This window comes from Talpa europaea, assembly GCF_964194135.1.
Source record: "Talpa europaea genome assembly, chromosome: 13".
NCBI lineage: Eukaryota > Metazoa > Chordata > Mammalia > Eulipotyphla > Talpidae > Talpa > Talpa europaea.
The window spans coordinates 23620416-23632441 of NC_140080.1; the positions used below are offsets into that span (position 1 = coordinate 23620416).

The window sequence follows — 12026 nt, forward strand, 5'->3', positions numbered from 1 at the left end:
ATCTTTTACATCATTGTGTATTCCCAGTAAAATCCCCACCACCAGTTCCTCCCTCTCCCTTGCAGAGTGTCTCTTCTTTATGGCTGCCTGCTAGGGTTGTTGTTTTATTATTATTAATATTTTTTTTTCCTGAACCCTTATTTGGTTCCCCTATATTCCTCCTATAAGTGAAACTATCCAATATTTTTCTTTTTCCTTTTGGTTTTTTTCACTGAGCATGATCCCTTCAATACAATGGAAAAATACCTTTTTAAAAGATACTTTAGTGTTTTAGTAGAGGTTTGAGAATTACTCTGTTGTCTTTCAAGAAATAATGACACAAACAAAAAGTCATACTACTGCATTGCAAACACAGCACTGTGGACTGTCATTTATGTGTGGTGTCATTTAGCCCCCACCAGCTCTGTGAAATGGTTTCTAGGACCTGGAAACATCATATGCCAGGCTAGTTTCTCATTGCCAATATTTGACAAAACCCAGCCAAAAATCTAAAGTCACAATTTAAAGTGTGCGGAAATACCAAAAATTTTAAACAATGCTGGCAAAGCTATGTTGAAACTCTTCTATAAATAGTTGCCTGATTATTTCTAATTCCCATTGACTGGTATAATGCAAGCTATTCAGTTATGTGATATGGATAGATATTTCCTTTTCAAAACATTGCACAAATACATGATTTCCTTTCTCTTTCTACCCTGTTGGAAAAGGAGGAAAAGAGCAAAGTAATAAGTATTTACCTCCAAGCTTAAAGCCTTCCTATCCTTTCAGTAACCACTGATGAGAGTTCCAAGTTACTAAAGGGAACACAACAGATTCCATTAGATTCAAGTACAACACTTGGGTTGCCTGAATAGAGAATGCCAAAAAAGCAAAGGAAAATATTATTGTTGCTGAAATCATTTGATGTCTATGACTAATATGAAACATGTTGGCAAATTGAATTTTTAGAAATGCCCAAAGGTCTTGGTTACAGCTATGAATTAATAGCATACAGGAGTTCTGTCTGGAGGGGGGAAAAAAAGGACACAGATGTTCAATTATTTTTAAAGTTATCCGAATAGTAAAAGGGCCCAATAGAAATCTTAAACAGCCAATCTACGTTCTTTATTCAATTTTTAATTTAAATTAAAATTTCCTCTCTCTTTCCTTTACTGCTCAATAATAAAACAGGTACATTTTAAGTTAATATTCTAAGGGAACTATAGGCTTTCTTGACCTTCTTATCCTAAATTTCACAAAACCAAAATTATCTTTGAAGTAACTCTGATAACTATACCCACCTCAGAGAATATGAAGCTGAGGTGTCCATTCATGTATGTGCTATGCCCCTCTGGGGCTGGAGGAAGTCAGAGATGGAAAGAATTGGGGGTAAGCCAGATTTCCAATTAACTCTTAACCCAGGCCCCAGAGGTCACCCTGGGCCTGCCTCAAGATGTTCTTCCAGTTTCTGCTTGATCATCCCCAGAGCAGAAGGCCTTTGCCAGGACCCATCCTATCTTGTTATGAATGCAGCTCTGATTGTTGGAGGGTGTTTGCTCATGCTGTGCCAAAATCTGCCTCCTGGTGTTTTCTACCCATTGTTCTTCCTGATATCTCTAGAATAATACCGTTTGACTCAATTTCCTCTCCTCTTGAACAGACCCTTAGATAATCCTCAACTGTTATGACTCCCTTATGCAATGTCTTTCTCAACATAAATTGCCTGTTTTCAGATCATACAACAACTATACAAATAAGAAAATAATAAGAGATGAAATAAGTAATTACCATAAGAGAAATACAAAAGAGTGGTCTGGAAATTTAAATTTTCTGTAAAAACAAATTGTTTTTTAACTGAAAATGTGAAACTCCAAATTGATAATGCAGTGTATTTCCACTGTACTGTAACCATCCAATCACCCCATCAAAACAGAAATGTCATTGATAAGACTTTCTTAGTGATACCATACCTGCTCCTCAGTTTGCTTTTGCTTATTTACCACTACTGTCTACTTCAAGAAAAGTTCCTAGAAAAGTATGTATCTATACGAATATCTGTGACATGATTTCAGAATCTGAATATTAAGACTGAAGGAGAGGCAATGAATTGAAAAATTCCAAACATAGAGAAAAATATTTAAAAATTAGTAAACTACCATATACTTAATAACATACAACTAATGTCTTCTTGTTTTCAATTTACCACATATCTGTGAATTTCTCCACCCGCCATCAACCTGACTTTTTATGCACCCATCAGAACACCTAGTCCCTAATATTTCAGCATGTGTATCATTATGAGGGCTTTTTTTCTTTTTTTTTTAAGATTTATTTATTTTTATACAAGAACCGAGGTACAGGCCAGATGCGCAGGAGGGTGAGAAGATTCACCAAAGACAGAGCGGGGAACAGAACAGGCAGACTGATGAAATACACTGCTGAGGGGAGCAGCGGGCAAGACAGGAGGGTCTGCTGTCCCCGCCGGCTGGCGGGGATCGAACCCGCGCTGCAGAAGCTGTGGATAGCTTCACAGTGCAGCGCTTAACCGCCACCCGGGAGGCCCTTTTTTTTTCTATTTTTAATCAGCACTTTCTTCTGAATCCCTTTTGCCATTCTTTCCCTCATTCCCTCCATTTTCTCCATTTTCATTTCTGTAGCCTTTCTCCATCTTTCTTTTCCCAGAATCCAAAGTGGTAAAAGGAAAAGTGTGAAAAATCTGAGCCTGGAACAGTCTTAAGGCACATTACGAAAGGTTATTGATGACACATAGGGCCTCACGGTGTTAAACTGCAAGTCTAGTACCAACGATGTCCTCATGTACAAACTGATACAAACTGACTTACAAGAGAGGGCGGGATAGCTCAGCATGCCAACTTAATAATTTACTATGAAAAAACAGCTATAAAATACTCAGGCATGTGCATTTCTTGATCAGTTTAGTTGTTCTCTGACCTAATCTATATGACAGGCCAAACTGTGAAGGCTTTTGGTGAATAGAGAGTTGAAGGAAAGGAATTAATTAGAAAGTTTTAGCAGCATGAAACAGAGATATTAAAAGTGTTGCTCTTTCACAAGGGACCATGGTGATAGTTCACGGGTGAATGGGTGATGGGAATTTCACGGGGACTATAACCAAGATGAAAATGCATACATTGTACAAACATGAAAAATTATGTAAAAAATATATAAAATAAAATAATTTTTAAAAAGTGTTGCTCTTTTAGCAACTGGCCTGCACAGTGCCTGTCACCAAAGAGAGAGGCTTCATTATTAGCACAATAATTAAATGAGTAGATGAATACTGACTCCACCCTAATAGAGCTGCCTAACAGACCAGGCTTTTGTGTTGTGACTCAGTGTACCTCTTACCTGAGTTGTGTGAACGCTGACAAAGTCCACCATTCCAAGTCCTTTCAAAAGAAAGCCCATGACTCTCATTCCCTTTGAATAAGGCCTTTCTTTTAGCCATATGTATTCCATTAATTAAGCTTTAATGAAGTTCTGATCTTACCAGGTTGGGTCTGAAGGACAAACTGTGTTTAAAATGAAAGGTCTCTATCTCTGTAATCATATCTTTGATAAAATGACCCTGCTTGAGAGTGTGCTTGTTTCAAAGACCAGGAAACACCACCTTCCCCAGTGAGGGAAAATCCATCCCTTTCTCTATCTTGAGATTCATGTCTGATAAGAAACATTAGTCATTTATTTTCCGTACTTCCTAATTACCAGCCCACGAACACTTGGCAAGATGAGCTCTTCTGTGGAAATGCAGCAACATAATAGTACAAAAGACATATTTCACAATAGACCACTTCTACATGGTGACAAATTCAATTTTGACAAATCAAATTCATTTTGAAATCCATAAAAGGAGTTTTCTAGTCATAAAGTCTCAAGGTGAATCCTTTAATTATATAACAACTTCCTAATGTAATTCTTACAAAGATGTATTAGATAAGTCATATTATCAGATTATTTTATAGGAAGGTATTCCAGCTGTCCCCTATTGCTTGACACCCATTCTTACCCCTAACCTATATAGATACCCTAACAAGTGTCTGTAAACATCAGCATTTCGTGGTAGCATCAGACTAGAGTTTATCTGATGCCAATCATTACAGTGTTTGGGTAAAAAGGACTCAAAATCAAGGTTCTATTTCATGTGACTCTTCTTACAAATTGGGGGGAAATCACATACTTTTAGACATTAGCAACTCAGTAGTAAAATGCAACTGTCAACCAGAGTTCTTTAATTACTTCTATTATAAGCAGCCAGTGCAAAAACTTCAGATCCAGATAAAATCCCTTAAAGAGGGTAAAAGACGTTATGACATGGAGAGTGGGCTTTTGCTCTCGGGGTTGAAATATTCTGACAGTAGCACATACACTGATTCACAGACCTCAGACTGGGCTTCAAAGACCACGTTTATTCAGACATGGGGGGGGGGTTTGTCCTTTGATCATCTTTCCATAGTGATGGAAATTCTTATTTTTTTTTAAGAAACTAAAGCACAAAAGGAAACTGAAAAAGCTACAAACTGATTTGGCAACAGCTAAGCAAGAGGCTGCCATCACTGTCCTGGAACTCAATGAGAAGATAAAGACTCTCAGTGAAGGAAAGCCAGCCCCTAGAGGTCAGTATTACCATGTGACAGTTGCATGCTGGCCCTCCCTCTGTCCTGGGTGATGTATACAGTTTTATTGGCAACAATGCAAAGAGGGTCACAGTGCCAGGCAGCATCCTGGCCCAGCAGCATGTTGGTCTGGCCTGATCTCCATTCATCACAAATAGAGACAGCACACAAGTTACTCACTCCAGGTTGGGTTCACTTTTACCATAAAGAAACAGAGAATGAACAAACAGCGGAAGTGTCTAAAGCTGAAGAGTGGGACTGAAATAGATCTGCTAAATGTCCTTACATGTGCTGGGGGGCTCTTAGGGAAGGTTGTGGCATAAGAAAAAAGACCCAGGACCCTCAGGAATGGGGCTTTGAAGTGGAGCAAGGAGAGGAGTCTGTCAACTCATTCAATTGTAGACTAAGAGTGGCCTAAGAGAAAGGAAAAATTTGAGTTTTAACAACAGGCAAATGAGCCAGAACAAGCAGGAAAGGCTGGTAAGGGATGAAGTCTGGGTGGTTTGGAAAAATGTTAATAGCTACTTTGGTTTGAATTATTTTAAAAGTCTTCTCCAACTAAGAGATTATATAAACCTATACCAAAAACCCTCAAATTGTCATCATGAGCAATACTAGGATAATATTGAATAATAAGTGTCAGATACTTTGCTAATACTTCAGATGTATTAAATTCTCAGAATTACCTCTGAAGTAAGTACATTTATGGATTCCATAAGAATAAGCAGAGGCATAGAGATGTTGATGACCTTACTCCAGAGTAGGCATGTACGAGCAACACCTGAGCAATCAGCCTCCAGACAGCAACTTACCCTGGACTTGGCTGCCTGCTGACAGAAAGGCTGTTTTATCTCAGCTATGAAGCAGTGATGTCAAACCACATTCTGCCTGGTGGATCTCTTGCAAAACTTTGGTTCCCTAGAATGAATGTCTTTCTTTGACATGTGGCACTCTTGAAAAACTAGGAACATGCCATTGTTCTTACCCTGGCTTCCTTTATTACTCATAAGTAATTCTGGAAAAAGAGGAGGGACATGGAAATAAGTGGAAGAAGAAATAGGCGATGCAGTGGCTTCAGAAAGTGAGACACTTCCAGTATCCTATCCACACAGTGAAGCTCTTAATGTGAATTTGGTTTTAATTTTCATTTTTGAGTAGCACTTTCCTGGGGTTGAAATCACATTGATTTCAACAAAGCCACCTTAAAACACATGTTGCAATTTATTCTTCCCTTTAAATAGACCAACAGAAAGTTTATAAATTTTATCTTAGCACCATGAAATCTGAAAACATAAAACCTATTAAAGAATACTATGGTCTTGATTCTAAAGCATGTTAGACAGATTTCAAATTGGTGGCATAATAAAGAGCTGATAATGATTGTACAGCACATTGGAAAAAGTTCTCTGGTTCACTGAGGAAAGCTTTTAACTGACTAAGAAGCTGATTTTAAACCTAGAGGGGGGAAAAAATCATTGTAAGGCATCTGATTCTCATTATTCTCACTTTTGAAAAAAAAATAATAGATGTTGTCTAATGAAAATTTTGTCCCTTTGATATTTTTTTGATAGATCAAGATTAAAATAATACTAAGGTACCTTAAAGTTCAAATATGGAAGTGAGTAAAGGGTATTAAATCCCACTTTTCTTTTATTACGCATTTTTCTCTATATTTCTATTTAAAAAAACTGACAGTACATGGAGGAAAAACCCTCCAGTATATTATGACCAAATATAAATTTAAATAAAGTCAGGTATTCCACAATCAATTATGAATAAAAAACAGTGACTCCCTTTTGGGCCTATAAGTTGCTTCTATTATCTGGTGGAGAAACTGAGTCACCAGGCTGACATATAGCACAAAGTTAATCTTAAAACCAAGTATCTGCACATTCCAACTTTCCCATAGGTCCCATGCAGCCTCACCCTGAATTCAATAGCCCAGGAGATTGACATTGTGGTCCCGCAGTAATATTTGCTCTTATTCTCAGAGATTTTGATCACTTTGCCCTACCTTTCAGTTCACTTGAAAATAAAGTATGAGAAGGTCTTGGCAACTTTAATGACCCCCACTAAACCAGAGAACATTTAGTGTTGACCCATTTCCCACACATTTTTCTCTACCTGAACACCACCCTCCTCTAGTTATCTTGTGTCCTTATATGAAACATTTGTTTCCAGTTCTCAGACCTCTGTTTGCAAATGACAGATGTTCCAGTCATAATAGTTTAAATAGAATGGGTGATTTATTGGCACGTGTAAACAGAAAAAGGGAATGCCATTTGCCTTAGAGTCCAGAGGATTCAGGTTCTCAGATACCATCAGTGCTAGTGAATCACTCATCTCTTCTTTTCTGTAGGGAAACTTCATTCTCCCAAGCAACAGCAGTTATGGCTGCCCTCCTTATCTCACCTTCAGATGAAAGAAAACATTTTCCCACTACTTTTAATAACAAAAAGTGTAAGAAAAAACTCCAGCATGGCTTAGGTTGGGTACCGCCTGAGTACATGAGCCAGTCTTTGTGGCCGGGGTTGGACGATTTTGGTCATACACTTGTCACTGGAGGTGGGGTATGGGGAAATAAGGATGGGGAAGCATAGGGCTGGATCAGGATAAAGCACTTTCTTAAAGAAAGGACAAGTCTGTTACTGGAAAGAGAGAGTGAGGCACAAAAACAATATGTCCGATACACTTTTAGCTGGTGGTCAAGTTAAAATATAATGTAATACTGGGGCCTCCCCTGGTGATAAAGGTGGTTGAGCGCAGTGCTATGAAACTGTCCAGAGCCTCTGCAGTGTGGGTTCGATCCCAGCCAGGCAGCGAGAATCCCACGTGGCGTGGCAGACCTCTCCTGTCTCGCCAGCTGCTCCCCTCAGCAGTGTATTTCAGTCAGTCTGCCTGTTCTGTTCCCTGCTCTGTCTCTGGTGAATCCTCTCACCCTCCTGCACATCTGGCCTATACCCCGGTTCTTGTACGCATGAATAAATAAATCTTAAATATATATATAATGTAATACTTAATAACTCACTCATCAATGAGCACTTGCAATTTTTAAGTAGATACTTATTGATGAACCAAAGACCTTCATTATACAAAAAAAAAATGCCCCATGGTATAATTTCATACCCCATAATAGATGGCAAGTGAACCATTTTGAGAGGATTTCCCTTCCAGCCTCCATCAAGGGATATCATGGTCACATACTCTGAAAGTCTAACTTACAGTAACAATTAAAATTGTGGGCCTCCCTGGTGGCACAAGGGGTTAAGACACAACTTATGAAGCTATCCACAGCCACTGCAGCTCAAGTCGATCCCTGGCCTGCCAGGAAGCTACCCACATGGTGCAGCAGATCTCTCCTGTTTCACCCACTGCTCCCTTCAGCAGTGTATTTCAGTTGATCTGCCTGTTCTGTTCCCCACTCTGTCTCAGGTGAATCCTCTCACCCCCCGTACCTCTACCCCATACCCCAGTTCATGTACACATAAATAAATAAATCTTTAAAAAAAACAATTAAAATTGTAAGAGGAGAAAAAGTATTGATTCTAAGTGACACACTACCTGGATATTAACAGCTACTTATTGTAGTTACAAACTGATGCTTATAATCCTAACAAGTAGATTAATGATATTTCTAAATAAATCATAACTTCTTTTTACCCAAATGTGAAAATATTTTTCCCTTTTGGTTCATTTTCTATGTAAGTCTATATAGATACAGGTATTTAGTTGTTCAACTCTTCCGAATAGAGGGATGTCCCAGAATATTAAGAATACTCTTAAGCATAGTCAAATTAATGAAATATTAAGCTACCAAACTTTATTTTTACATAAACACAGTAAACTAGTTCATTGGCTATGTACTTAAATTACCTCCAAGAAATAAATGATTTAAGTCAATGGAAAGTTCAACTGAAAAGAAAAGAACCTTTATTACAAAACTGGCACAGCAGGAAACTTACTTACAGCCTGAATGTTGTTTGTTGATTTTACTTTGCCCAAATAATCAAAGCCCAAGGCAGATTCCTTCTGTCATTTCCACAGCCTGCACCTGAAATTGCTTACAGCTTTATTTACTAGCAGAATTCAATGAAATGCCTATTGTACCCCTTTAAAACTTCAGCTCACCTCTGGTAAACATCAGTATACAGAAACCTAAGGTTAAATTTCAAAACAGTGTTTGCCTCCTTTGGTTTAGGAAGACAGAGTTACTTTGCAAAGGCCTTCTTGACTAAAATTATGTTGTTGACTTACAAGCATTCATTCACTTGCTATGATGAAAGCTCCTATCTTTGACCAGAATGTCAGAAATCTATACAAAAGGCAATGCACAATTTTGGATTTTTTTTCTTTTAAATCTTCTTTTTTTTTTCTTTTAAATCTTTTTTACAGATGAACAAAGAAAAAACATTCTTTGTTCATCTATAAAAAGAAACACATCGTACATTCAAGCTTCATGATGAGCTTAGCAGCAATTCAGTCACATCTTCTGACTGTGCTTCCAATTCTAGTTCTCTTGTTCTTTCCACCAAATCTGCACTTTCTTCCTCTACTGAAGTCCTGACTACCTCAGTCATCCATGAGCGTTTGAATCAACTTCTTCCAAACTCCTAATAATGTTAATATTTTAACCTCCTCTCATGAATCACAAACATTCCTAAGGGCAAATCCATGCCAGAAGGTTTTCAATTTACTTTGCCTAGATCCATCAGAGGAATCACTGTCTATGGCTGCAATAGACTTCAAAAATTTATTTCTTTTTTTTTTAATAAATTTTATTGTTATATTCCCCATACAATTGCAGCCCCCCCATTCTGACCCAAATCCCTTCCCTCCCGCCCCCGCCCCCCTAAAAGTGTCTCTGGTTCATAGTTTTTTGTTGATTTTGATTTTCACTTTCTTACAGTTATTCATTTTCCTGGTCCCTTATTTAAGTTTTCAGAATTCCTGCTATGAGTGAGACCATCCGGTATTTTTCTTTTTCTTTCTGGCTTATTTCGCTGAGCATGATCCCTTCCAGCGCCATCCATGTTGCTGCAAATTGCATGTGTTTATCTTTTTTGAATGCTGAGTAATATTCCATGGTATATATGTACCACATCTTCTTGATCCAGTCATCTATTTTTGGGCATTTGGCCTGTTTCCAAAGCTTAGCTATTATAAATAGTGCTGCTATAAACATAGGGGTGCAGGTGTTCTTTGGAATTGATGTTTCTGTGTCCTTTGGGTAAATACCTAGGAGTGGAATTGCTGGATCATATGGAAGCTCTATGTTTAGTAGGTCCAGAAATCTCCACACAGCTCTCCACAGTGGTTGGACCAGTTTGCACTCCCACCAACAGTGCAGAAGAGTTCCTTTTTCTCCACACCCTCGCCAACATTTGTTGTTGCTAGTTTTTTTAATATGTGCCATTCTCACTGGTGTAAGATGGTATCTCATGGTAGTTTTGATTTGCATTTCCCTGATGACAAGTGATGTTGAACATTTTTTCATATGCCTGTTGGCCATTTGCATTTCCTCTTCAGAGAAGTTTCTTTTAGCTCTTCTGACCATTTTTTGACTGGATTATTTTCTTTGTTGTTGTTGAGTCTCATCAGCTCTTTGCAGATTTTTGTGATCAGTCCTTTATCATTAGTGTTGGGTGCAAAAATGTTCTCCCAGTCGGTGGGGTTTCTCTTTGTTTTTGTTATTGTCTCTTTTGCTGTGCAAAAACTCTTTAATTTGATGTAGTCCCAGCTGTTTATCTTTGCCTTCACTATCACTGCTTTGGGTGATGTGTCTGTAAAGATGTCTTTGATGTGCAAATCACGTAGTGTTTTGCCTATATTTCCTTCTATATATTTTATGGTTTCAGGTCTTATGTCTAGTTCTTTAATCCATTTTGAGTTGATTTTTGTGTATGGTGTGAGGTAGTGGTCAAGCTTCATTCTTTTGCATGTAGCGACCCAGTTTTCCCAGCACCATTTATTGAACAAACTTTCTTTGCTCCAATGCATAGTCTTTGCTCCTTTGTCAAAGATTAGTTGACCATAAATCTGTGGGTTTATTTCTGGATTTTCTATTCAATTCCATTGGTCTGTATGTCTGTTCTTGTTCCAATACCATGCAGTTTTGATGATTATGGCTTTGTAGTATAGTTTGAAGTCTGGGAGTGTGATGCCTCCATTCCCGTCTTTTTTTTCAGGAGAGCTTTGGCTATTCGGGTTTTTTTGTGATTCCATATGAATTTCATCAATAATTGTTCTATTTCTTTGAAGAATGACATTGAAATTTTGATTGGAATAGCATTGAATCTGTATATTGCTTTTGGAAGGATGGCCATTTTAATAATGTTTATTCTTCCAATCCATGAGCAGGGGATGTCTCTCCATTTCTTTGTGTCTTCTTTTATTTCTTTTAACAGTTTTTTATAGTTTTCTTTGTATAGGTCCTTTACCTCTTTTGTTAGATTTATTCCCAAATATTTGATTTTTTTTGTTTCAATAACAAAAGGGATGGTTTTTTTGATTTCTTCTTCTTCAGATTTATTGTTTGTGTATAGGAAGGCTACTGACTTTTGCATGTTGATTTTGTATCCTGCCACTTTACTGAACTGATTGATGAGTTGAATTAGCTTTTCTGTGGAGTTTTTGGGGCTCTCTATGTATAATATCATATCGTCTGCAAATAGTGATAGTTTGACTTCTTCTTTTCCTATTTGGATTCCTTGGATGTCTTTCTCTTGTCTTATTGCCCTGGCTAGGACTTCCAGTATTATATTGAAAAGCAGTGGTGAGAGTGGACATCCTTGTCTTGTTCCAGATCTTAATGGAATTGCTTTCAGCTTTTCACCATTGAGAATGATACTGGCTGTTGGCTTGTCATAGATGGCCTTTATGATGTTGAGGTATGTTCCTTGTATCCCAAGAATTTCAAGGGCTTTTATCATGAATGGGTGTTGCACTTTGTCGAAAGCTTTCTCAGCATCTATTGATATTATCATATGGTTTTTATATTTCTTTTTGTTGATGTGTTGGATAACGTTGATTGATTTTCGGATGTTAAACCATCCTTGTGTCCCTGGAATGAATCCTACTTGGTCGTGGTGAATTATCTTATGGATACATTGTTGGATTCTGATAGCTAAAATTTTATTGAGGATTTTTGCATCAGTGTTCATTAAGGAGATTGGCCTGTAGTTTTCCTTTTTTGTGTTGTCCTTGTTCGGTTTTGGTATTAGTGTAATGTTGGCTTCATAAAACGTGTTTGGTATTGTCCCTTCCTTCTCAATTTTTTGGAAGAGTTTGTGAAGGATAGGCACTAATTCGTCTCTGAATGTTTGGTAGAATTCATTTGTAAATCCATCAGGTCCTGGGCTTTTGTTTTTGGGGAGGTTTTTGATTACCATTTCAATTTCGCTAATTGTAATTGGT

The 12026-nt window shown here is 37.7% G+C and overlaps 1 protein-coding gene across 1 annotated transcript in view; it reads left to right on the forward strand.

The window, feature by feature from the left end:
* CCDC192 (coiled-coil domain containing 192) overlaps window positions 1-12026 on the forward strand; it is a gene marked incomplete at both ends in the record, with an annotated part of 195302 nt that overhangs the window by 128631 nt on the left and 54645 nt on the right. The window contains one exon of the mRNA XM_084252504.1: window positions 4481-4613. Within this exon, the coding sequence (XP_084108630.1) occupies window positions 4481-4613 (133 nt within the window). The remainder of the gene's footprint in view (window positions 1-4480; window positions 4614-12026) is intronic.